At 34.5% G+C, this 25,585-nt stretch overlaps 1 protein-coding gene across 5 annotated transcripts; it reads right to left on the bottom strand.

Moving 5' to 3' along the window:
* Positions 1–205: 205 nt before the first annotated feature.
* On the bottom strand, positions 206–25,585 carry LOC109796058 (piezo-type mechanosensitive ion channel component). Of its 5 annotated transcripts, XM_083059140.1 has the most exons (22): positions 25,195–25,444; positions 24,881–25,005; positions 23,834–23,914; positions 23,444–23,600; positions 23,173–23,330; positions 21,837–21,993; positions 21,559–21,745; positions 18,062–18,177; positions 17,295–17,379; positions 13,587–13,802; positions 13,334–13,508; positions 12,369–12,497; positions 11,797–11,970; positions 11,409–11,633; positions 9,704–11,221; positions 7,008–9,487; positions 5,686–6,081; positions 3,655–3,813; positions 1,592–2,095; positions 1,313–1,454; positions 855–999; positions 206–759 (listed from the first exon to the last, which is right to left on the bottom strand). In XM_083059140.1, the coding sequence occupies exons 2-22, from the start codon at positions 24,927–24,929 to the stop codon at positions 624–626; spliced, it is 7,389 nt and encodes a 2,462-aa protein (XP_082915266.1). In that variant the 5' UTR covers positions 24,930–25,005; positions 25,195–25,444; the 3' UTR covers positions 206–623. The 5 variants fall into 5 exon arrangements, 4 of the variants coding, with proteins under 4 accessions (XP_082915266.1, XP_082915265.1, XP_082915267.1 ...); XM_083059139.1 differs by having other exon boundaries at positions 24,881–25,444; XR_014427563.1 differs by lacking the exons at positions 206–759; positions 855–999; positions 1,313–1,454; positions 1,592–2,095 and adding an exon at positions 3,981–5,599 and having other exon boundaries at positions 3,675–3,813; positions 24,881–25,585.

Below are 25,585 nucleotides of genomic sequence, written 5' to 3'. Positions count from 1 at the left end.
TATATATATATATATAAAGGACCAGAACGTCCATAAGTAATATAAAATTACTGAGTAAAATTTATTAAATTAAAAATTAGACTTACAAAAAACTTATAACTTCTAATAAATTTCAAACATAAAGAACATCCGAAAGAACGTATAGGTTTACTTTGAAGATTGAGGGAATAACTTTTAGGGAACATCCTAATTTAAAAACAAAAAATAAAAAAAATGTGGATAACATTTTTCATAGTGAATTAATCCATTTTGATTTATAATTTGTGATAAATAACAGATTTAGCGTACACCAAACATGCAAGGTAGCTTAGGAATCACTCAAATTTACATTAACCTTCACCATCTGTGCGTATGCTACCTCGACCTGTTTCTTGAAGAGAGCATGCAATAGCCCAGAATAAAAACCACTAAACCACACAGAATCCTTGACTCCAGTGAAATTTATGAGTGGCTCCATACACTAGGATTGAACTCGAGATTCATATAGTTGAGTAGCCTATACAATTTCACGTGGTCTTCCTCTTCTTGCTTCGCGATTTCAACGGAAGAATTGGGTTATGTTCAATTATCAATAGTTCTGCAATGACACAGGTGACTGAATATCTTCCAACTCTTTCAAGAATTTATTCATCTCGAGTATACTCTAACAACATGTGTGGAGAACGGTAGATTTTAACAAGTGTCCCATACAAAACCTCTTCCACTTCAAGCTCTCCAGCAGCTCTTGCAGCATATATATCTTCACATATTGCCATCAATCTGCATCAATGAACACATTATTTGGACACTTATTAAAACAGAAGGGAACCCATATTAGAATACTCGAACATAGGATGGATCAGTTGGTCGAGCACCTGTCACAATGAGGAAGATTCTCAAAAGGAATTCTCATACGTAAGTCAGAACATTGTAATCTGATAAAACGTCCAACCGCAAGCACGAAGGTAATGTACAGTCCCCAGATGCTGAACTTGCTCAGAGTGTCACCGATAATGCCCTCTAAAGCAGCAACAGAATTAGTATTAATGAAGGTATTGATAAAATGCGTGTGTATGAATGTTTTGTTTTAAAAAGCAAGTTACTAATAAAAAGCCAATACAAAAGCTACTTAAAGTTGTTTCAATTCATTAATGTTGTACAATGTACCAATAATCAATTCTATCATAGAACCAAATATATAAACATTTATCTAAAATCACATTAGTTTATATTTTAACATGATTTTATAGATGATCCAACATCAATTCAAACACACTAAATAGATAACTGCATTAAAGTTTGGTAACTGTATTAAAGTTTCAGTTCAGCTTACGTGGGGTTTCTTCAGATACAATTATGGCCATCGGTCCTGGGAACTTCCCACATCCATGGGAACCTAAGATGTCGAAATCATAAAAGGACCACCACTCTGGATCTCCACGGTTAAGAACAATCTCCGCACTAACCAGCTCCACCTGCAAAGACCTTATGTCCATTATGAGCCATAGCTAGTAAATGAATGTAGCAGTTAAACTGAATAAAATTAGATACAATTTTTTGGTCTTGATGCATATTTTTAGTCTTGGATTGGTACATTATATGTTAAACATACCGACTGTTCAAGGGACCGCACATCTCCGGAGCCTGTGACCCGGAAATATCTAGGGTAAATATTGAATACTGCGAAACTCTTTGAAGTACCATTGAAAACTTTAGTCACTTCTGAAGATTTGGGAAGATCCTGCTCCTGTAGGGTTAATTCATACTTCACTGCTTCCTTTCCTTTAGGCCTATCTCTGATAAATTCCCAGGAGAAAGAAATGTCCATGTTCCACCTAAGGGACTTTATAAATCTGGCCTGCACAATTGGCGGAACAAGCCACAATTTACTTGCATCTGATTGGCAGCAAATTAATTGAATGTCTTTCTCATTGTATGCACTAAGATAACCCTGGGGATCCAAAGTTGTGCGTGCTTCAAGTTTTTCCCAAGATATCTTCTCACACAAAGTAGTCTCAAACAATGTCAACCTTCCACTTGGTGTCTTTATATCAACCCGCGCACTTGCATCTTTGATTGGGTTCGCAATATTTGTTGGGTTACCACTGCTGTACATCTGTTCAGAAAATGTAATTTTAAAGAAAAGGTGCAACTGATAGTTCATTAAATAACTTGCGGAAAAAAATTGCCTCCAATATTATTGTAATCTAGACTTCATAATTGATCTCGAGAAATGCTGGTAAAATTGTGGGTTTCACTCCTAATTTACTGAACACCACTCATAATTTTATAATTATCAATAAATTTTAACTAATAAAAAAGTATGTTTTAGGGGTGAAATTGATGAATCATATAATATTTTAAGCGAATTATAATGGATCGGACAAAAATTCAATCCATCTAATCCATTTAAAACAAAAATTCATCCAATCCATCCATTAATTTTTTTTTCATAAATGGATATCTAATGCATCCATAGAAGTAATGTTTTAAAAATTATTTTTTTATAAATATTTTATTTCTCTTTTTTTTCTTTATAAGTCATTATATATATATATTTTAAATTTACAAGACTTTTTTTAATGTCAATATAGTCTTTTAAAATCTCAATTTAATAAACATCTTATATTGTAATCTAATAAATTTTGAAAAAGTAGTGGATGAATCACTAGTCATCCATAAAATTAAATAGATGGATTGAAACCAATTCATTATTTATTTTTATTGTAATAGATGAATTTCCTTGTGGATAGATCAGATGGATGATGAATAAATGGATTCATTTGTCACCCTTAATATGTTTAGAGGAGTATGTTAAAAAATGCATTATTAGCACCCCATTTGATCTCATAAATGTAAAAATAACATTCAACAGCCTAAAGCTTTCTCTGTAAAGTGACAGAAAGGCATATAAGTAAGATATTTGAAATACGTACAATTGCACTGTGACAGTCAAGAGAGTTTAAAACAGTATTATCTAGGTTTAACAATTCAATACTAAATCACTCCCCAAAAGAGAAAAAGTGCTGGTAGTAGTTCTATTATATGAGCTATCAGGAAACAGCAAACGTTGCAATATAGCTTCACATGATCTTTTTTACTCCAAAGATTCGATTTTCAAGACTTCATATTAGTCTAGCAACAGTACAGCAGATCCATATCCAATTAATTTACTAAGAATTTTTCGAGCTAAAACTCAAGTACAGGACTTGAACACGTCTGTCAAATCTCTCAAAAAGTGATGATAGAAGTGGAACAAACAACCCAACATGAGATATTTCAATTACTTAAGCTAAGCGTACATAGCAGGCATTTAGGCCACCACTAATTAAACTTTAAAGGAAGAGAAGCTGTGCCACTGGTTTTATATATTTCTATTTATCAACTGATCGTATTCATCTAAAAGCTATAAAATAACATTATTTTAGTTCTACGGAAGTAAGTTATGAAAGAAAATTGCTTCTTTAAATTGAAAATATTTTCTTATATTTCTCAATCAAGTGTCCAGACACGTGAAAGATATTTACTTCATCAAGTTTTTCAAACCAAGTCATTGCCAAAATAGTTTATTTATTAGTTCATGAATTGTGTAAAAGGGTTTCAGAATTAGATGAGATTCAAAGTTGTAGTTTTTATTTTAAACCAAAGCAAATATATGGAGTTTTTTGTTCTTACCAGCATTGGAGCCCATATGACACACATTAACACAAAAAATAAACATATCCCATTGCAGAACTTTGTCATTTTTGTTTGCTTTTGTCCTTGTTGGTGGCTGGCCCTATTCAAATCCACATCGCATTTGACAAGAAACAGACTTGCATGAATATCTTCCAACTAGAAAGAAAGTTAAATCGTTAAAATCAGATAAATGGGGAAAGTAATGCACATCGCTTTAGAGTGTTAGTAAGGGAATACAAAGTAACTTAAGAAAATATATATGTAAAATAGTAGTTTCAAATCTAAGTTGTTGAGAGAAAGAGCATTTTCTGGAGAACTAATACATTAATGTTTAAGATGCGCCAGTTGACCAATAGCTTCTAACTTCTCAGTTCAGCTGTATCATAGTGAAAACTATTAATCAAAATCAACTATAATAAGACGTTGCCTTAACTAACAAAATTACTAGATGATGACTATTTACATAATTGGAAAATCTACAAAAGGAAAATGCCGAAGACTCATGACAGAAGAAATTGGAGATGCCATGGAAAATAGGGGAAGTGGTCTAGACACTAACGCTAGCTGAAATGCTTACAAATTTCATGTTGCAAGTTGTGTAAAGTGTAAACAATGATTGCTTACTATTAGAGTATAGGATTTTACTCAAATTATTAAAAATGTATTCTGCTATATTTTCAGTTGTAATTGACTTTGATTTATGTCACTATCATTGTCGGGGTTATGTCTTTTTGTTTCTGTTAGGAAGTGACTTCTCTTGTACTCTTTAGGAGATAGCTTCTGCTGCATTCTTCGCAGTTTAATTAGCTTGCTGTGCCCACTTCAGCATCTATATAAATATAGGTGCTCTCCTCTTTGTAAATCACCAAATATTATTCATTCATCTCTTCAATATGGCATGAGAGCTCGCATTGATCTTTGATCTGTGGCTTCTAATTTTCCTCCTCCTTCCCCTCTACCTCTCTCAAAAATGTCCTCAAACACAATTATGCTCTCTCACTTTATCTCTGAAAAACGACTTCTTGTGGTGTTAACAAATAGAACCAGTAATTAAAGGTCATCTATTACAGAGATATTTGGTAAATCCACAAATTCCTCTAGAGTATCTTTTGCTTGAAGATTGGGATGAAGATGAAGATCGTGTCTCCGAAGCATATCTTGCTTCGGAGCAGCAAGATCAGCTCCTATTATCATGGCTTCCATTGTCCATGTCTCAAGAAATTCTTACGAGAGCCATTGGTTGCAAATTGTCATGGTGGGATAAAATCCATGCTTATTTTCATTCTCATTTGAATGTGAAGGCAAGACAGTTGCACACGGCGCTTAGAAACACTACCCGAGAAAATTGCTCCATCTCTGATTTTCTTCTACGCATTCAAGCACTTATTGATACACTTTCCTCCAATGGAGAAACTGTAACAACGTGAGAGCATCTTGATGTCATTATCGAAGGACTTTTTGAGGATTACAAATCCTTAATTTCCTTCATCAACAGCAAAGTCGAACTTCTATCCATTGATGAAGTCAAAACACTTCTTGCGTGAATTGAAAATTTAGAAAGAAACAAATAGCTTTGGTTAATGTTGCAGAAGCTTCTACCATGGTCAATATTCAACCCCAGGCTGAAACTGCTCAAGAAAAAATTGCTCAAACATCTACTCAAATTCAAAATGATTTTTCTAATAGGACTTTCAATTCATGTAGAGGTAGATCTGGTCATAATAACCATAGCCGTGGTGGACCATCATTTTGAGGAAAATTATGCTCCTCAAATGCCAATGGACTTCTCATATCAACAAACTATGGTACTACAGTGGCATTATCCACCTTGGAATACTTATCACTATCAACAGAATCCTTCACCATCCTCCTTTCCTCACAATCTTAGGGTGATTCATGACAATTCTACTCCATGTGTTCAAGAATAACCAAACAAGAAGTCCTATATTAACATGCAAATAGCATAACTCATAAGTAGTAACAGCAAAAGTATTATCAAGAATAAACATGAGACTATTAATAACATACCTTCAGCCAGTCATACATGGTCAAAGATGTTGTTGTGCAAGACCAATCTAGCACACATCTCAACTCATAAAGGAACGGTATAGCGCGATATAGACGAAAACCCAAAACATTAATTCGAGAAACACTACTGGTCAAAAACTGCCTATACAAAGTGCTCTTATGTGGAATCCCAAAATGAAGTTGCATGGCTTGCAAAACCAGAGAAATTGCTTTTGTGAGATAAATGGCACGGAGTGCTAGTCTTCCAGAATATCTGTGCAAAGGATCCATGTCCCAGGCATGTTTTGTGATTGAATATGTAAAGAGAACAAGGTTGAATAAATAGAAAATAACTTTTCCTATTGCAAATGAGCAGAGGTATATAACTCGATCAAGCACGATCAAGAAAAAGACAACCTGCAAGATAAACTTATTATGTTGATTAGTTAGGTAGACAAACAAATTTATTGTCAACATGACATTCAAAAAGTACACTTGCATTAGTCGAATGGATCAAACTGTGGAACATAAAAAACACGTCATCTTTAAAAAGATAAAATGAATTTGACATGAAGGCAGTTAACAAGGTTCTGAAAAAATATGAATGCAAGTCACTTGAACCCTTGAAAGAAAAAAACTTGGTATAGTGGCTCGCCTGTACTTGTACATTAACTTCACCTGATATGAATTAGCGATATGTATTTATTTCTCTAGAAAAACACCACAGCATGACAAAGGGTCTCTATATTACCTACATGTACACTATAATCAACCTACACACTTCTCTCTACATCTCTAGTGTAACTCTATTATAGGTAAAAATTTATTGAAAACTATAAAATCTACAGATTGAATTGTTAAATATTAAGTGCAGTCCACTAAAATTTATCATTTTCAATCAAGTTCTGCCAATAGTAGAGAATGTGTTTAAAAGAGAGTGCAAAAACTGTGTTGCTAACATTTCTCTTCAAAAGAAAATTCCCTAAAGGTGTCCCATTTATTAGGCTAATCTAATACATAGAAAACGGGAAACATGGGAACAGAATCTGTCCTGATAATTACAAAAACAATCTCAATATTTACAAGAAAATATTTTATCCTGAATTAGTGCCTATTTACATTTTACAGCAGCAATATTAATAAAGCATGAAGGAAGAAGAAGCTTCTCAACAAGTAGTAGAACTTTGAGTTAATGATTTCGTCAATGCATTCTAACATAAATGGTAAGTCACATTAAGCAAATTGATCAGCCACCAACAATTCAATATTGGGTTTATAATAATATCCGTAATAGAAGTAAAATAAGCCATCTATATCACACATTCAAAGAAAAAGAAACTTGCCATGAGAACTAATACAAAATCTTCTGGGAACTGATCTTCAAGCTGATAGACTTCAAGAAATTTACCGTTAGCTTTCATAACTGATTCATAAAAAATGGAAATTAAGAAGAAAACAGCCAAATCAGCCCCAAAAATGTAGGCATACAGATCAATTTCCTTTTTTCCACCACCGATGACAGAAAGTATACGATATGGAAACCCTATTTGTTTAAAAATACCATCATCTTGAGCTTTTCGAATCTCATTGGATACATCTCCTGCTGGAGTTAAGGAACTGTACCATTCTTCAGCAGCAAATTCAATTGGAGGTGAAGCATATAACACCTCAAAAACAACAAGACACAAGTTTTCATTTTCTTCACCTTTTTCAATGCTCTGTACATGAACCCTACTTGCTGAGTGCAACTTAAAAAGGTTCTCCTCTTTGCATCTCCTCTTATGCAAGATATACAGCAACTTATTTATTCTTGATTCAATTTTCTTTGGCTGAATTCCCTCCTCTGGCCATGAGTTAACTTCCATAGACAGCTGAACAAAGTAAGGGGGGGTTTCTGTATCGCATGTCAATGATTTCCAGTACCTACAGAGGCTTCTGATCAACCGTTTCAGTATATTTTTCAGTGGTATAAATAATTTCAGTAATCTCTCTTGGTAGGTGAAGCACTTTACATCCTCTGTGTAGCTCTGATTTCTTCTCTTGCAAAAGCAGAGATCTGCAGTAATTGTCCAACCCCCATCCTTCACAGTTATGGAGGTTTGCACGAGAGTGAATATGTATACCAGGAAAAATGGTAAGTTGCTTGTCACAAAAGATGATGTTATTTCCTTTGCAGGAAATCCTAATTTTTGAAGCAAGTTCACATGGAATTCGAACTCAGTGTGTTGAATGATGATTTGATACAAATACTGAAGCAAAATGCACACCTCAGTATAGATTAACATAATAACCCAAAATATGTAAGTGGGACCAGTATTTTGACAGAGAGCATATAGGAAGAGCACCGCTAGATAGACCACAGAAAGCAAACTGAAGTTCCATAGATATATTAGAATAAAGCAGCAATAGCAAACAACATCATTATTCGACCTCATTCGGGACCACATGTAATGTAAAATAATTCCAATTTGGAGGCAAGCAGTGTCAGGCAAAGTATGCTCATGAATAGTGTGTGTGGAAATTGTAGGTTCCAGAGGTTCAGCACCCATATTCTGATTCTCAATTTCAATATCATAGTACACCTCATCCTCTGAAGAATCTTCAGTTGATTCTAGTTCTCCATGTTCTATCTTCAGATAATTCATTAGGTTGTTAACTGCCATATTTCCAAGCGACTGCACCTGGGATACTCCTTTCCCAATGAAGTGTATAGCTGAAACTAAAGCATTTTTCCTAACTGGAAGTTTACAACGATCACTTATTCCTAAAATATCATTGTTTTTAGTTCTTTCCTTTACCTCAACAATTTCATCCGTAGAATCCCTTGGATGCTTCCCATATTGTGGTCTCACCGGACTTTTAGGTTTTTCACTCAATAGACATTGATTCCCATCAATTGGGCCTATTGACTCAGAAGTTATATCAAGATCTTGCTTCCTGAATCCAGTTTCCTCATGAAAATCTAGGGAAGAGTTTTCTCTCTCTCTTATGCCATGAATTTCGAGAGAAGCATTGCTACAATTTGCTTCACTGCTCATATTATAAAGCTGGTTTTGAAGGTTTAGCATCTCTGATTTCATCTTTTCTACCTGCAAGCTTCGAAGATGCTTTAACTCTGCAGCTTTACGTATGTGCCGCAACTGAGCTGTCTTCCAAGCGGCTTTCTTCTCTTGTTGTCTAAGTATAGCACCAATCTGCTCTTTCTCGAGATATTTTGGAACATAATCGAACTCTGGAAATGAAAACATGTATGACTGCAGTGCTACCAATACAAATATTATGATTTCTACAAATGCCGATCTTGATGTAATTCGAAATCCGTAATCATACTTGTGGAATCCTACCAATTCGTTAATGGATTCTATAGAACCATGTTTGATATCACTATGGTCTCCAACAAAAGGAGATTGATATGCAAGAGACATGACAATAACGACAAAATTGTACATCCTCAAGAATCTAAAAATTTTATTTCCCTGCTTCAATATTTTTAGCCTCATCCGGAAGAAAAGCAGAGCAAAACCAAGATAACCAAGATGAAGAATATCATATTCAAGGGTTCCTGTAATCAAAATCAATGAAAGAACAAAATCTAGCAAGTGACAGTAACCATAAAGCCTTAGGTGGTCGAGAAATGTCCAGTATCCTTTTGTTTCAAATGAAAGATCACTTAGTACAGAAGCAGATTTCCATTGAGAGAGTATTTTTCGATACATCTCTAATCCAGTGAGACAGGACGAATGGTCAGCACGGAATTTGAAACATGAAAACATGAAAACCCCATAATACCAAATAAGCATGCGAGGATCATCAACAATAATTCCTGCAGGTAAAGGCATTTAACATAAATTATTTGGGAGAAGTAATTACACAAGAATATTACAATTAATGAAGTTCTAAATTATCACTAATAAGCTCCTCTAATGTCAAAATCAGGCTTCAGGTTTGTCATACGCAATGCACATTACCCATAAGATTTTTAAATACCTGATACCAACTATCTGAATGCACACAGAGACATGAATTAATGGAGAGATACCTAGCCAACATTTTTTGCAGTAGCTAAAATATATATCTGATACTCTCCAACAGTCATGGCATGGTACTTGTTCTTCAATTTGTTGGTTGGTAAAAGTGAAGCGCATCCATGTAGCCAAGTATTCAATAACGATGATGGAAGCAAATAAAAAAACAAAAACAGGCCATAGTTTTTTAATGAGTAGCCGATGAAGAAGAACACAAGCAGCAAGTGATGCTATATAGAGCAAGGAGATGGCATTCAACACAGCAAAACTGGCAAGAAGCAAAGCAATCATGTTTATTTCAAGACCAAATAAATTGAACATATTCTCTATCCAGAACTTCAAAGATACTTTTAAAACAGTCTTCTGCATCTCCATCCTTTCTTTTCTCAAGAAAAGAATCCGCTTTCTATTCCACTTTAAGCTATCCTTGGAACTCTCCCAAAAACGAAAGTATCGAAAATTTTTGGCACTGTCTCTTTCGAGCCCTGAATCTGGCCCTAGGGATAATGCAGAATTAACAGTTGGCCATGAAAAACTTCTTCCACCTCTTTTAAATGTTGGTGAAGTGGAATTTTCCCATTGTTTGCTTTGTGGGGTACAGGAAGCAGTTTCATTAGAAACTTCTATTAGATTAAACAGAGGACAAGGCTCATTCCATTTTCCTCCATTTCCATAAACATGCCTTTTCTCCAACCAATTAAAGACATTGTATTGAAGTATACAGGCCACAATAACCACAACCTTTCCCCTTAAACCCGACTCTAAACCTTTAAAACCAGGCTTATACAGCTGTAAACCCATGAATAAGGATAATTGGAAGTTCTCTTGACCAGGGAACATCTCAGCCTGATCTCCCCACATCTGGAAAAGATATTCAACCATTATAAGAAGTCCTGAATAAATTAAAAATACTTTTGAAGGGATCTGAGACAACTTTGGTAATCTAGAAAAATTAATTAGACCAAGGAGATACAGGAAACCAAATGCACTTATAGGTGATAAGGATGCATAAAATAGGGCAAGAGATAGTATTTTCTCAGCATGTCGAACCAAAAGACGTAAGGAAAAAGCATAAGGTCCTATTTCTGGTGCATCATAGTTACTTGATCTAGATCTTTTGCTCTGCCTCCTTTCATAGCTATATAACTGCATCACTATCAATACAGCCAAAGACCCCCAAATGTTTTGTAACATTGAAGCTGCCGGATTATAACCAATTGCAGTTTGAAGATCAACGATCCTGGGAAACCACATCTCAAAGCTGGAAAATACACCAACGCTGTAAATGGAGATAAACACCACGATAGCATACACTTTCATAGGATACCAAAGATGCTTTTTTGTTTTCCCTGCAAGTTGTCTTCCACTTATCCACAGTAGAAGAAAGAATAAGTAACCAAACGAAGCATAGTTGGGCGTGCAAAGGTATACACTGAAGAGAATTGTTAGGAAGGCAATGTATTTGCCACATAATCGATAAACAGAAAGGAAATTCTGTCTTATCACCTCCAAATATGATATAGTCTTCCTCTCTGAATAATTAAATAGAATGGTTAGAATATTGTTGACATCAAGTAAACACTTATGGCTAAACATGTAGCTTAAATCAATCAAGTAACAGAAGTATAAATATTAATCTTAAGATAACAAGGAATTTATTTGGCAAAATAAAATGAGATGGAAATCCTCAAGCATAGACAATATTTAGTGTAGTTGTACCATGAGTTCCCTGGCTCTCGCTAGATCTTGGACTATAACCTAATAAACGAACAGGTTTGATCAAGCAAACTCTCAAGATGTTAAAGCCAACTGGAGGGCAAGATGTTTGCCGTACAATAGCTGAAAATGAAAGGAGTGTTTGCAGCCCATGATTGTGAATTGCACAGAAGCAGGCAAGAATCGATATTTTGAAAAAATCCACTGAATGGATATGATTAAGCAGGCCTGCAACATTCACAAATCTCAAGAATGACATAATTAAAGGCAATGGAAATTTTACATTTGCACCACAAAAGTGGAAACACGTGTCTAATAGGTATAACAAAAGTTTTTTTTTTTGGCAGTACATAGAAATAACAAAAGTTTATTCTTACATTAAAAATATTACCTAATTGTGACAGAATCTGAAAAGCATATGATCCCTCCTGATCCAAAGTTTTGGATATCAAATCAAGTTGAAGAATGAATTGAAGTGCAAACTGTGCCTCACATAGAAGGATAATAGCTTGGCGTAATTTACAATTGAATGCATTGCTTAAAAGATAAATTATAAAGAAAATCACTGCATACAGAAAGAGTGTGCAGTTAGTAAATTAGGAACACTGCTACCCTCTCAAACTACTCTAAAGACAACGTTTCAAACAACACTTCAATTTGATCAACAATCAGTGCAATACTCGCCACTGTATAAATAAGGAAATTGCCACATCATTATTGTTATTCATATTTTTCACGTGAGTTATTTAAACAGGTGGAACCTTGTGGTTCCTCTGGTATTGTAAAACTCTTTAAATTAATGGTGGATCAAAAGTTTATTCCTATAAAAATTGGTAAAGAGTGGACCAACATTTATGCTTACAGATAATACAAATAAGAATAATTACTTATTACCAGTATATTAATTAGTAACAACCAAATATCTAAATAACAAAGGAGGAAACTGTTGGCCAATGAACTTACTATAAACAGCATGAATGAGACCAGATCTTATTGCAATAAGAAATATCAATATCAGCACTACAACATCTGAGCACTTGCGTAGTCCCCATGCTATTGTAGCCACAACTAATAATGTTGTCCCTTCTTCCTCTAGAAACAACAAAAACAAATAAACAATAAGACATTTTATCCCAAGAACAGCAAAAGGTATTTTATAAGCATCGAACTTACTAGCATATGCCACAATATTTGAGCAGCCAATAAAGTTAAATTGGATTTGGAAGAATGCAAAAAAGACATTTAAGAAACATTCTTTTAATTTCTTCAACTATATAATAATTCTATCAAAATTATATTTTCAAAAAGATAAATGAAAGATTAATAGCATGAGATATTTCACATTTCCAGAAAACTGGAATGCCTATTTAACACATTGTCCTGTTAGTGATGTTTTCAAATGGCAAAAATTAGCAGCACAAGTTGTTATGCCTAAGGCTTTACATGGACAAAGTGACATGATAAAGATGAGAACTATCTGGGACAAAACACATTTTTCTAAAGGTGTGAAACATATAAATAAAACAAGATGCTACTATAGTATTATTTCAGAGAAATGTTTGTTGAACAAAATAAATTATTTAAGATTCAAAAAATGTGCCGACCATGCTTTGTTTCTGATTCATTTGTTAAACCAATATTCTGAAAGAGACAGCAGACGTCAAATTTAAATGTGTTTCATAAATGGATCTCATCCACCCAAACTAAGTAAAACTTTATTAAACTTTTGCCAAAACAACCAAATGTTATGCACCTAAATTAGCACATATTTCATATCATTGTAGAAAATAAGTGAATTTTACTATGTAACTCATGATCGTCAAATGTTTCATTCCAACTCCTAACAAGGAGTATATGGTTAAGAACTGGAAAATCATAAGTTCACACAGTAGTAAGCTTTGTCTATTCAAACCATCTAGTTCTGTCACCTTCCATGACAGATTCATCAGCTGTTAACTGTCCCTGGTCGGTGACGCACAATAATACCGAACTGTTCACGAGATTACACATAGCAACAAGAAAACCAAGACCAAATTGAGCAAGCAAATAGTATCCTGGGATAGGGTAATGCCACAAGCCAATAGTTTCCCATATCTCCATATCCTGCAATTGAGTAATAGAGAATGTTAATGTTTCTTTAGTATAAATTTAAGATCTCCCAGAGCCACTAGCAATGTGTACCTTCCATGATTTGTTATTGGAGAAAGTAAACAATACATTGAAGATATATGTGCTAGCTGCCCAAAACAGAATGAAAACAAGGAGCATGCCATTTAAGTGGTGTAACCGAAACATGGAAGGGAAGGCATACAAGATGTACCCCACATAAGCAAGAAATCCAAATGAGCACAAACTTGCAAAATGAAAACTCCATAATGATAGAGCCAGCAAGGAAATCTGCAAAATGTACCCATTAATGCAATTAATCAACTCATAAAAGTTCTGTTGTGTCATGGGTCAAAACAAAGGAGAGAGGGAATCGCAAGTTGATCTAAGATACCAACAAGAGTTTTGCATGTTTCAAGTGTTTATATCTGTTACATGTTAAACATGGAAATATCTATTACTTTAATCAAGGATGTACTTACTACAATTAGGGATTTAATTTATTCCTATGTATTTATGATTGATTTTGTTGTACCCTCATGCGAGATTTTAAATAAGAAGCATGTGTAGACTAATATCACACAATTTTAAGTTCCCATGGCCTTCTCCTGAGTTGGATCATGCATGAAATCACTTCTCAATGGGATCATAGTGGGATCAGACAATTTTCCCAATTCTGTGAGTTGAGTTTTCCGAGCCAGGTTGTGCAAACAGATTGACCTAAATGCATTTTTTGCACTAAGTGCATTTTTTGTGCAAACATGACTGATCCAAAACATCTCTCCCTCAAGTTTCAACCATCTCTGTTGTGAATCCTTCGTGATTCTTCTTATTTTGTTGGGCTTGGTTGGTGCTGCTGCTGTCTTTGTATTGTAAGAACTGAAAATGGCTTCAATGGGTGCTTGGCAATATGATAACGGGGCAGGAGCGGGCAGTTCAAGTTATGTTTGAATTTGAAATTTAGCAAACCTTATTTAATATGTATGTGACTAATATGACTTGATTTAAATGGTATGGACTTATGGTTATGAAATTTCAAAGTTTGCTTTAATGTTGTAGTTTATAGGTTCTTTTCATTTTCTATGTATGGGTGTATATATATATATATATATATATATATATATAAATGCATAATTTTACATTTCTGTAGGATCTTACTAACCTTGTTACGGTCCTATGTTTTACGATCTTGACACCCCCATCTAATTCTAAGTAGGATCTCGATCTTGACAACATTGGTGTGGACATACAACACACAACATTCAAATATACTCCAACTAAATGATATTAGTAGTTTAGTTTTTATTTTTGCGCTTCTTTTTGCCACAAGTGGTTCTCATTCACAAGTGAACAGTACCCACAACCACTATGTGTCCCCCTTTCGTTGCAACCAACAACCTCTAGCCACCATCCCACTGTCAACCCATCCCAAATCGTCACTGCACACATCCTCATATCACGTACCACCTCTCTCCAACATGTGTCTTATGTGTTAGCACCAAATTGACGTGTGAGCCATTTTCAAACAAGACCATCATTTGATGACTCCTCCATTGCTTTCTCACTTCAGTGACAACCTTCTCCAGCCTTTTTTTTGGCTTGATTCATTGTGGCCTCTGACTATGCCTCTTTGTATTTTGATGCTACATTGACATGTACCACTATCCCCCTAATTAGGTGTGAAAGTCACTTGACCAAACAAATCAAAGTTATTCTTAAAAAGGATTGAGTCCGTTGGATAAAAATCATTGTCTCTTTGTGCATTGTTCACTAGTTTTCTATTTGTTGGAGATCCCACATCATCTAGGAATAAGACCATAATAGTGTATATAAGTGAAGAACAATCCTCACCTTACAAGTCGATTTGGAAAAGTTGAGTTAGCCACAAAACCTACATTCTAAGATGGTATTAGAGCAAATTAGAGCCTAAATCCTAGTGATTAGAGATTGCTAGAGGGCTTATCAGGCTAGTCGCTATCGGGTCGTTATTGAACCACCTGTAGATGTCCAGTCCTGTAAACTTCGCGCTCGAGATGTTCAATCCTCAGCATGAGGGGGTGTATAAGAGATCCCACATCGTCTATGAATAAGGTTATAATAATGTATATCAGTGGAAATAATCCTCACCTTACAAGCCAGTTTTGTAAGGTTGAGTTAAGTTCAAAACCTAAATTCTAAGACAATTGCACCCAAACTCCACGTACAATATCAAGCCTTTACAACTTGATATGATGTCTAGACAAAAGCCAAGAAAGTTTAGTCAAACAATGTTCATAGCCTCTACAATGTGATTTTTAACATGATTTCGATAAAGTCAGAAAACATGGAAGTGCAAACCTATCTTAGTAAGTTTCATCATTTAGTTGTTGATTTTGAAACCCTGATGCCATTTACTAGGGATGCAACAACTCATGTTGAACAACACAACAATTTTTTCATGGTTCTTGCACTTGTCAGTCTCCCACCTGAACATATTTTTGTTCATAATCAAATATTATTGAGATCCCATGTTCCCTCCTGTTTAGCAAATAACTACTACGTCTCTCCACTCCACACGCTTTTGGTCACTCTGCCACCCTTTCTAATAATTCCTCCACTTTTGTCTCCCATTCTTCTCATCATGGTGGACAAAGTGGAGGTCATGGTGACCAACATCATGGCACTGGCTGCACTTTTTGCAATTTCTATGGCCATACTGAGGCAAAAGGTCACCCCAAGACTAAACAACAGTTGAAGCACGCTAATATGGTTCAAGTCAATTCCTTTGGCACCACTGAGGATTTTATTACTATTGCCACCCAATGTAATGATTTTCTCCAATTCAAGGCAGCCCAACACCCCACCTCACTTATCATTGTCATTGACTCTAATACCTTTAATCATATGACCGGCAACAAATTCCTTTTCTCTCGTTTAAATTACTTGGATCCTTTTCCTTTTGTTACTTTGGAAAATGGCTCTCAAATAAAAGTTCAAGGTGTTAGACATACACATCCTCTTTCTAACCTTCCTCTAGATTTTGTATTTTATGTACTTAGTTTTCCTTTTAATTTAATACCAATTAGCAAACTCACTTGCAATCTTGATTACTCTATCCTGTTTGTTAATAACTTTGTTCTTTGCCAACTAAACAAATGATTAATGTAGGACATGACGAGGATTATATCAACTTTTGTTGTTGATTGTTTGTCTCTATTGCCTCCCAAGCTCTTGCACATCAATGCTTAGGACCCAATGAGAGTATGTGTTGAGTCATTTGGATGGAAAGGTTGAGGTTGGCTAAGATACCAGGTGTTGGGTTTTGTGGCACCTTGGGATTTGCTGGAGGGGTTTGTGTATTATCATATCTAACTTGGGTGGTTTTCATTGATTAGGACTATGAAGATTTGGGCTTTTTATATAGCCAGAGAATAACCTAAGCTCGTGATACCATATAAGCAAAAGTTTTAGGCATAATTTATGCGTATATTTACTCTACAATCAAGGTACATTATAAAAGTTAGAAGGGCTAAAATTTAGGAGATAAAAAAGGAATAAGTCACTAAACATTAGCTACTAATCAGATCCTTTAAAAAAGAAAAGAATATTCTTCTAATATTTACAATTATTTAGCTAATCAGTCCATGATTTTTTGGATTAACCTAATCCCTTGGTTTTAAAATCATTCAAACGGAATCCAACACGTGTCATACCAAACATTAGACACAAATTTTGCACATGATTTTAGCAATTAAACAATCTACTAATTAAAAAAATCAACAAAAAGGAATATGGCAGGGGTACCGGAAAACCATATGCTAAAAAGTTAATACTAAATGATTGAGAAACTGCTCCTCGCAAGAAGAAATTAATATGCCTCAGATCAGACCTGTATAAAAAACATAAAAACAAGAGATAAAAGATATAAAATATTGTTAGAGTTCCCACAAAAATGAAAATCAAAAGGTTCAAGAATCAACAAATTTGATGGGAAAACCTTATGCATACGTTTAATGGGATATTAGATTTATAAATGATCATAAAACTAGTCAAAAGTTGGAATCATGAGTTTGAAACCAAGATGGAAAGGGAATGGGTTTGACTTTATAAGATAACAACAAAAAAAAAAATTTATTATTTTGGCAAATATGCTCAATTCAAGCATCTTGTAACATGAGAAACTTCTTAGGCAAGTGAGAGGAGAAATTTAATTATTTTTCATCTAAAGTATATTTAAAATATTCTACCACATACATGCAAAGAGGAAAAGAAAAGAGAGAGAGAGAGAGAGAGAAGTAATCCAATGAAAGAAGTACCTTCTACAAATTTAAATATCACACTAACTACATTCACGTCCCACCCATTTGCCAAACTTAAGCCATCTTACTAATATTGCCGGTATCATCTTCATATACAAACTCAAGTGAACTATTAGATGATGAAGGGAAAAGAACAATCATATTGAGGCATTAAACCAAAGCATCATCATTGCAAATTAGCAATAAGTTCAAAACTTCTATTTTCAAATGGTAAGGAAATAAAAAGAAAAGAAGGAAGCTGCCTAGTTTTACCTAGATTCTTGAACAAAATGAGAATGGTTTTTGGGAAGAAGCTGCTCGGTCAAGTCACTTTCTCTAGTTGATGTGATGATTTCCATTTCAGCTAGCTCACTTCTGATCCAAGATAGCTAGAACAAGGGACGGATGAAGATTGATGATCCAAACTAAAGAAAATATTATAACAGATAGCAAAAATCTAGACCAACTAATTGTATGAGTGCATTGTCTCAATAAAGTGTCATATAAAGCCACAATTGGTAAATAGATTTTACAACAAGTGATAAAAGCATTCCTCTCCAATCAATAATTGTGCAAAACTCATGAAAGCAATCCGTAATCAAGTTTTAAGTTTATCTACATCAAAGGAAACATAATTGTATTGGGTGAATAGGCTAGATTTTTCTTTATTATCTTATAAGAAAAACTGGTATTCAATCCCAAGGAGAACAACACAAGGTTTATGGTCTAGGGGAAGCAAATGCAAAGTGCAAATATGTTACAAAAAATTTCATTAGCTTGTGATTTCACAATAACCAACACGTGTAGAAAAAGAGAGAAGCATTTTCTCAAATTGAGTTCTTTTTTACAAGAAAATTGGATAGAAAACTTTCATGAATTGCAAAGAGATACTTGGAGAGAGCTTGACAACCCAAAGTGATAAAATCCCCCCTCTCAATCCTTTTTTTTAATTTATAGGCAACAAGCTTACTCAAACTATCTCACATAACTAACTAATTCAATAATATAAATAATAAATGGCTAACTACCTAATTTGTTGTAACAAAATATGTAATAAATAGGAGTATCTTAGGAGATTTGATATTATTTTATAATCTTTCCTTATTTCCTTTATTTTTTTCATAATTATTTGTTTTATGGACAAATGTATCTCTATAATAGGGTAAAAGAAAAATGTAATCTGTGTGAAACAAATTAATAGAATCCTTAATTTCAACTTGGTATCAGAGCTCCTGATCTTGGGAGCTTTGTTTCTGCTTCCCCCCACTTTCAACCGAAACGGGATATATGAGCAAGCCCTATGACTCATGTACATTGTCCATGAAGGGTAAGAGTACTTTCAATATTTTTGGCTTCGTTTCTCTGGGAGTTTGGATTCTTGATTTTGGAGCGACAGATATCATGACCCCTTTACTTCACTTTTTGCATCATATTCCAAAACAAATGCAAACAATTCATTACAATTGTTTATGGAAATAATGTGCCCATTATTGGTTGTGACAATGTTCAACTTGAGCCCTCTATTTTCTTACATTATGTCTTACATGTCTCGAAATTAGCTAACAGTCTTATTTATGTACAAAAGCTTACTATAGACTTGAATTGTTTAGTAACATTTTTTCATTCTCCTTGTTCCTTTCAGGACCTGGCCATAGAGAAAACGTTCTTAATTACTAAAGAACAAGGTGGGTTGTGCTTTCTACAGCAAAAAAGGAATGGTGACAAGAACATGGAGACAACCTTAAGCCACTATGTGAAGACCTATACTTAGGTCACTTCTCAAATATGAATTTAACATAAGAGACTTGGGCATCCTCCATTTGGTCTTATTAAATCTTTGTTTCCATGAAAATGATTCCTTTGTCTATCCTCGGCTTCAAGGGGAGAAAATTTTAAAACCCGACCTGTAGAGGGGGTTATTGTCTTAAATGAAAGAGGGGGTCAAATAGAGAAGGGTTCATCAAGTTTTTCCATAAAACTTGTGAAGAAGGGTTTACCAAGTTTCGCCTGAAAACTTGTGAGAAAGTGATTTCCAAGTTTCACCCATAAAACTTGTAAGAAAGGGGTTTTCAAGTTTTACTCATAAAACTTGTGAAGAGGAATTTTCAAGTTTCATCTACAAAACTTAAAGGGCGGAGTTTCAGATAAATATGTAATACATTTTAAGATAATGAACATCATTGCAGATGTAAGCATGAAAGGCCGAATCACGTTAAATAATAAAAAAAAAAGGAAACTAAAGTATTTCTTACGAATTGAAGTTGTTTATTTCACGAAAGGCATATTTATCTCTTAAAGAAAATATGTCCTTGATCTTCTTAACGAAACGCGAAAGTTGGGATGCAAAACCTCAAGAGTTCCAATTGAATAGAATCACAAAATTGGAAGTGAAGAAAATCCTCCAGTGGAAAAGTCTTGATATCAGAAATTGGTAGGAAAACTAATTTACCTAACATACACTAGACCAGACATTGCTTATGCTATGAGTATAGTTAGTAAGTTCATGCATGACCCTTGGGAAAGGCATATGCAGACAATTGATAGGACCCTTCAGTACTTGAAGTCAAGTCCAAGGAAGGGATTACTATTCAAAAGAGGAGATACCATGTCTTTAGAGATTTTTACTAATGCAAGTCAATCACAGATAGGAGATATACTTCTGGATAATGCATGTTCTTGGGGGGAATTTGGTGACTTGGCACAAGGCATATGTGAAGGGCTATGGATGAAGATTATTCTTAATGACCATAGAATTAAAATAGAGCTACCTATGAAGCTGTTTTGTGACAACAAGTCAACCATCAACATTGCTCAAAATCTAATTCAACATGACAAGACCAAACATATTGAGATAGACAGACACTTCATCAAAGAGAAGTTAGACAATGGTCTTATTGTTATAGCTCACATCCGACATCCCTACAAGACAACAAGTGGCATATGTACTTACTAAGGGACTTCCTGCTAGTAGATTTTAAGAGCTGATAGGAAAGTTAGGAATGATTGATATTCATTTACCAACTTGAGGGAGAGTGTTGTAAATAGGAGTATCTAAGGAGATTTGATATAATTTAATAATATTTCATCATTTCCTTTATTTTTTTTTGTTTATTTTCATAGTTACCTGTTCTAGGGACAAATGTATCTCTATAATAGGGTAAGAGAAGAATGTAATAAGTGCGAAACAAATTAATAGAATCCTCTCTTTCAACTAACTACTAATGGGGTTATGTAACACTTTGTTAGATCCATGTAGCTAATTTCACCTAGTGGGGAAAGGCTGGTTGTTGTTGTTGGTTGATCTAAATACAAGGGATCTAGAATTCAAGCCACTAAATGGTGGTTATTTTAGATTATTTTTCTAAAATGAGGTCATGGCCAACTCAAAAAATTGATAAACCATACTAGAGGAACAATACCAGCCAACTTTGTTAATTAGAAAGAAAGCAAGAGGAATGATCAATCATAAATGACACTTATACTACTGTAAAATTTTAGATGAGCGAGTATAAAATCCCATATGAAAAAAGCTAATTTTGCAACCACTTGGTCTATGTGAGATTTAGAAATTCCATTGACTGGTAAATCTATGAAAACCACACATATTTTAATCCTGAAAAGCACAAGAATCAACATGCTCATTTATATAGTCAACCGACCACCACCCCACGCACACATAATGATAATTGATAAATAACTATCTTATTATATGTTACGTGTTGACTCTATTTCAACAATATAACTGTTTCGGGCACATTTAGTATTCTTACCATAATGTAGAAAAGTAGAAGTGAAAGACCAGAACAGACTTCTAACCATTCTGACTTTGTAGAAAGTTTGAACAGCCCAAAGTGGTAAAAAATCCACCTAAAGGTCTCGGGGAATTCAATTGGAAGTTGATATATGTACAACAAAATGATATTTAAGCCAGCATAGAATAAAAGATATCTCCACCACCTACAAATTCATAAAAAATAGAATTGGTGAACTAATTAAGTTCAAACTTAATGGCATGATCATAAGTCTTGCTTGGGAAGGGGGAGCTTACCGAAAGATACCTAAATAATAGCTGGTCCATGACCAATCAACAAGTCCTATACAGCTACAAATGAAAAAAGGCAAAGAAACCCACGATACATGACTAATCCCAACAATTAATTGTACAGCAGGCAACAATAAGCAGCACAGACCCTTGAGATGAGATCCTGCAATCCAAAAATCAATATTCATCTATAATTATTACACACATGGAGATAAGGAAATCAGTTCGTTTTTTTATTCAGCTGTTCACAATTTTATTTGCTAACAACATAATGCAACTAAATGAGTTCTTTAAAAAAAAAGTTTTCCTTTTAATTGAATGGAAAGCAATGATTGAAATCCTAAAGTTCCTAACGACTTGACTATTAAGATTATGTACATGTTAAACTTGAGTGAGCACACTGAATAATGTATTTATTACTAGAAAAAAAAATTCTGGTTTTTAGGCCATAAATACAGTACAAGATATAGACAACACAGGGTTTCCCCCAACAAGGAGTATCCCCCTTCTCTATTCACCAATTAGGAATTAATACACCAAGATACACAGTCACACCATTCTATTACTGCCTAAAAATAACTGCACATAGACAGAAACTATACAAAAAGAATAATAATCTTAGATCCATAACTACCCTAAGAACTGCCTAAAGGCACAATTACTACACAAACAGTAATAATTCGGGGGAAGTAGATCTAAGTATGCTCTTAGTCCCTCTCACAAACTTCCATGTTCCATGGCCTATCACCATGATGTCAAGAAAAAAGCCATCCTAAGAGTCTTAGAAAGGTTTTTAATATTGTCTCTACTATGACAACTTTTGGTAATATATAAAAATAAACTTTGTTGGAGAGAAAAAATCAAATTCAAAAAGGGGTAGGTTAAATCATCCTTGAAAAGTGAACATAGGAAAAGAAGACAAGAATAGAAACAAACTCGAAACAATGAAGAATGCAAAAAGCCCCTCTTATATCAATAATGGTGTAAGAATAATCTTCTCAAGTATATCTCTGTTGTAATACCTTTATTTTTCTGCCTCTTAATGTTTCAGTTTTCTGTTGTAACTGTCTCTGTCAGTTATAACTGTCACTGTCAGACGGTTATAATTGACACCCTACTTGAGATGAGCCTCTGCATTATATATAGGGGATGTTAGCAGAAGCTCATTAGTCTTTTGTACATTTTCATCTCTTCAATACAATTTACATTTTCAGAAATCTCTTCAAATTCAATAAGTGGTAACTTGTTTTAAACAAGCATGAGCAAAGCACTAGAGAAAAGCAATAAACACAACCCTATTCCAAAGCAAAAGTAAGGGTAAAGAGAAGATTTTTTGGCAAACCTATCAGCAGAACAGAAGAACATAGATGCCCAGAATGAAAATCTCTCCATGCATCGTGACCAAAACCATTTCCATAGATTTCAATTATAGAAAGAAAGGTTGCTAATACTTGTGTCACCAAAAAGTACTCTCTCGGCAAAGTCCTCCAAGACTGCACTCTGCAAACCATTTCATACAGTAATTGCAGTGTATTCTGAATGGCAATTCGCTGAAGAGAAAACCTCTATAATATAGAAAAAGCAAAACCAAAAGACAGAGAAAGTTCAAGTACCTTACAAATCCAATTAGCTGAGCCCACTGAGCATCAGCAATATTCCACCGATGCCCTTCAACGGCCAAAACAATATGAAATACAGCATGTGAGAGTACTGTCAGAGAGGATAATATTAGCACAGACCACGATATTAAAGATTGTTGGACGCGAAATCCTGTTAGCAAAAAAAAAAGGTTCACTACATGAAGAAAAGGATGATAATGATATTAGCACCTAAAATACTAGATAAGCAGTATCAAGTGACGAAATCATAGAAAAAGAACCATAAATTTAGAATATGTATAACCAAACTCCGTATTGGACACCAAAAATTTTAGGTGTAAAGAAAAAGGCAGAAGAAAACAAGTATTTTTGAATACATAACAAGAATCAGAGCAAGCTTCTCACCCTTTCTAGAAGCAGTGTACTGTATGTAAAGGAATGCCATCAAATCAAGCAAAGATATCAAACTCCAGTTAAGCATAGATGCTGCATGAAACATAAAGAGGCATCAGTTGCAATTTTGACAATGAAAACAACTTCGGTTATACAGTGGTCTTCCTGCGATTTTGAGTGATCCCACTCAAACTTAAGACTGAATCACTTCTACAGTTACAGTCACAGACAGTTGTGACTACAAGAGTTGTGTCTACAAGAGTTGTGTGACATTATTGTATGCAAAACCATAAGAACAAACCAGGACCAGCCCAATGTATCTTTAAGCATAAAACATATTTTAAGATGAAGCCTTGTTAATTCAAGAATGTGAGCAAAATTTGATTAAAAATGATCTATTTAATTAAAATTAATGAGTAATTGATTTTTAAGTGAGTGAAAGTAATAAAAAAAATTAAAAAGAATAAATAAAAGCCATACAAAAATGAAAATAGAAACAATTTTTTTGGGAGACCTAAAGCAAATGCTTGCCCAGCCAGAAACAAACAAACATACATACATGCATAGGTGCACAACAGCACAAATAAGATAATATTTTGATGTTTTATTTTTTTTATTTTAAAAAAATCAAACCGCCCAAGCCCCAAACTAATCATACTTAACTTTAACCAGTTCAAAAAACCATGCGATTAGTCAAAATGGATATAGTAGAGAGTAATGCAGTGACAGTGTGAAAGATTTTTGCTCAGTCATTCAAGCACAAACCATCATGTATAACAACAAGTTTGTTGATTATTACTCTAACTACTTAAGATAATTTTTGATTGACCGCAGTACATATAAATTAAACTCAAATGAATAATGTGGATGTTATGGTTGCTCCATTTGCATACAACGTTAGTCACGCCAACTCTTGTGATTCAGATGCTATTATTTAATATATACAATCTACATATAGGTTAAAATATTGGACGCATTTCACATAATAACATACAGAAAAGTGAGAAATGATAGGATCAACAAAATGAAGCGCTAAGAAAGAGAAACGGTGTGGCAAACCTATTAGAAGGAGCATAGGCAACGCGAATCCAGGGATAAACCTCTCCATCACCACAGTCTAAGATTGAAAACTGTTGTGAGTGGCTACATCGTAGAGAGATAGAACGCAATCCACGGGTGAATCCCTGAAAGTTAATGCGGTAAGCATTTTGATAATCGAATGAAAAAACGACGCCGCATCGTGTAGCTGCGGACCAAAGCGGAAACAGAAGAATGATGGAATGGAAATGGATGAAACGAGGAATGAAGATTCGAGAGAGAGAGAGAGAATGGCGTTGAGATTTGAGACGCGATGAACTGTGTTCTACGCTTACGCTTTGTTGATTCGTTCCTGAAATGGAGGCAACTGAATTCGCTTACTCAGAATCAAAGAAGGGTAATATTGGAACTCTGCTTCTCCGAGCCTTGCTATTGCTAACGTAACAGTTAGAGGCAGAAGCAAAAACGGGGCATGCATGCACACAATGCAAAATCACGATCACCCCAAACATTTGAGAGTCAATTGTCCAATGGATCGCCACAACTGAATAGACAATGATTATTGCAATCACCTTACTTTTTGTTTGGTTTATGGAAAAAATAATCAACAAAAAAAAAAAAAAAAGAGTAAAATATACAAGATGAATTTTTAAGTCATTGGGTTGCGTAAAAGCTAAAGGAAAAGAAAAGGTTAAATCGCATCTTATTTCGTGTAATATCAAACTC

This window comes from Cajanus cajan, chromosome 6, assembly GCF_000230855.2.
Source record: "Cajanus cajan strain Asha chromosome 6, NIPB_CcT2T_4, whole genome shotgun sequence".
In the NCBI taxonomy this organism is placed as follows: domain Eukaryota; kingdom Viridiplantae; phylum Streptophyta; class Magnoliopsida; order Fabales; family Fabaceae; genus Cajanus; species Cajanus cajan.
This window is presented reverse-complemented; position numbering and strand designations above follow the sequence as displayed.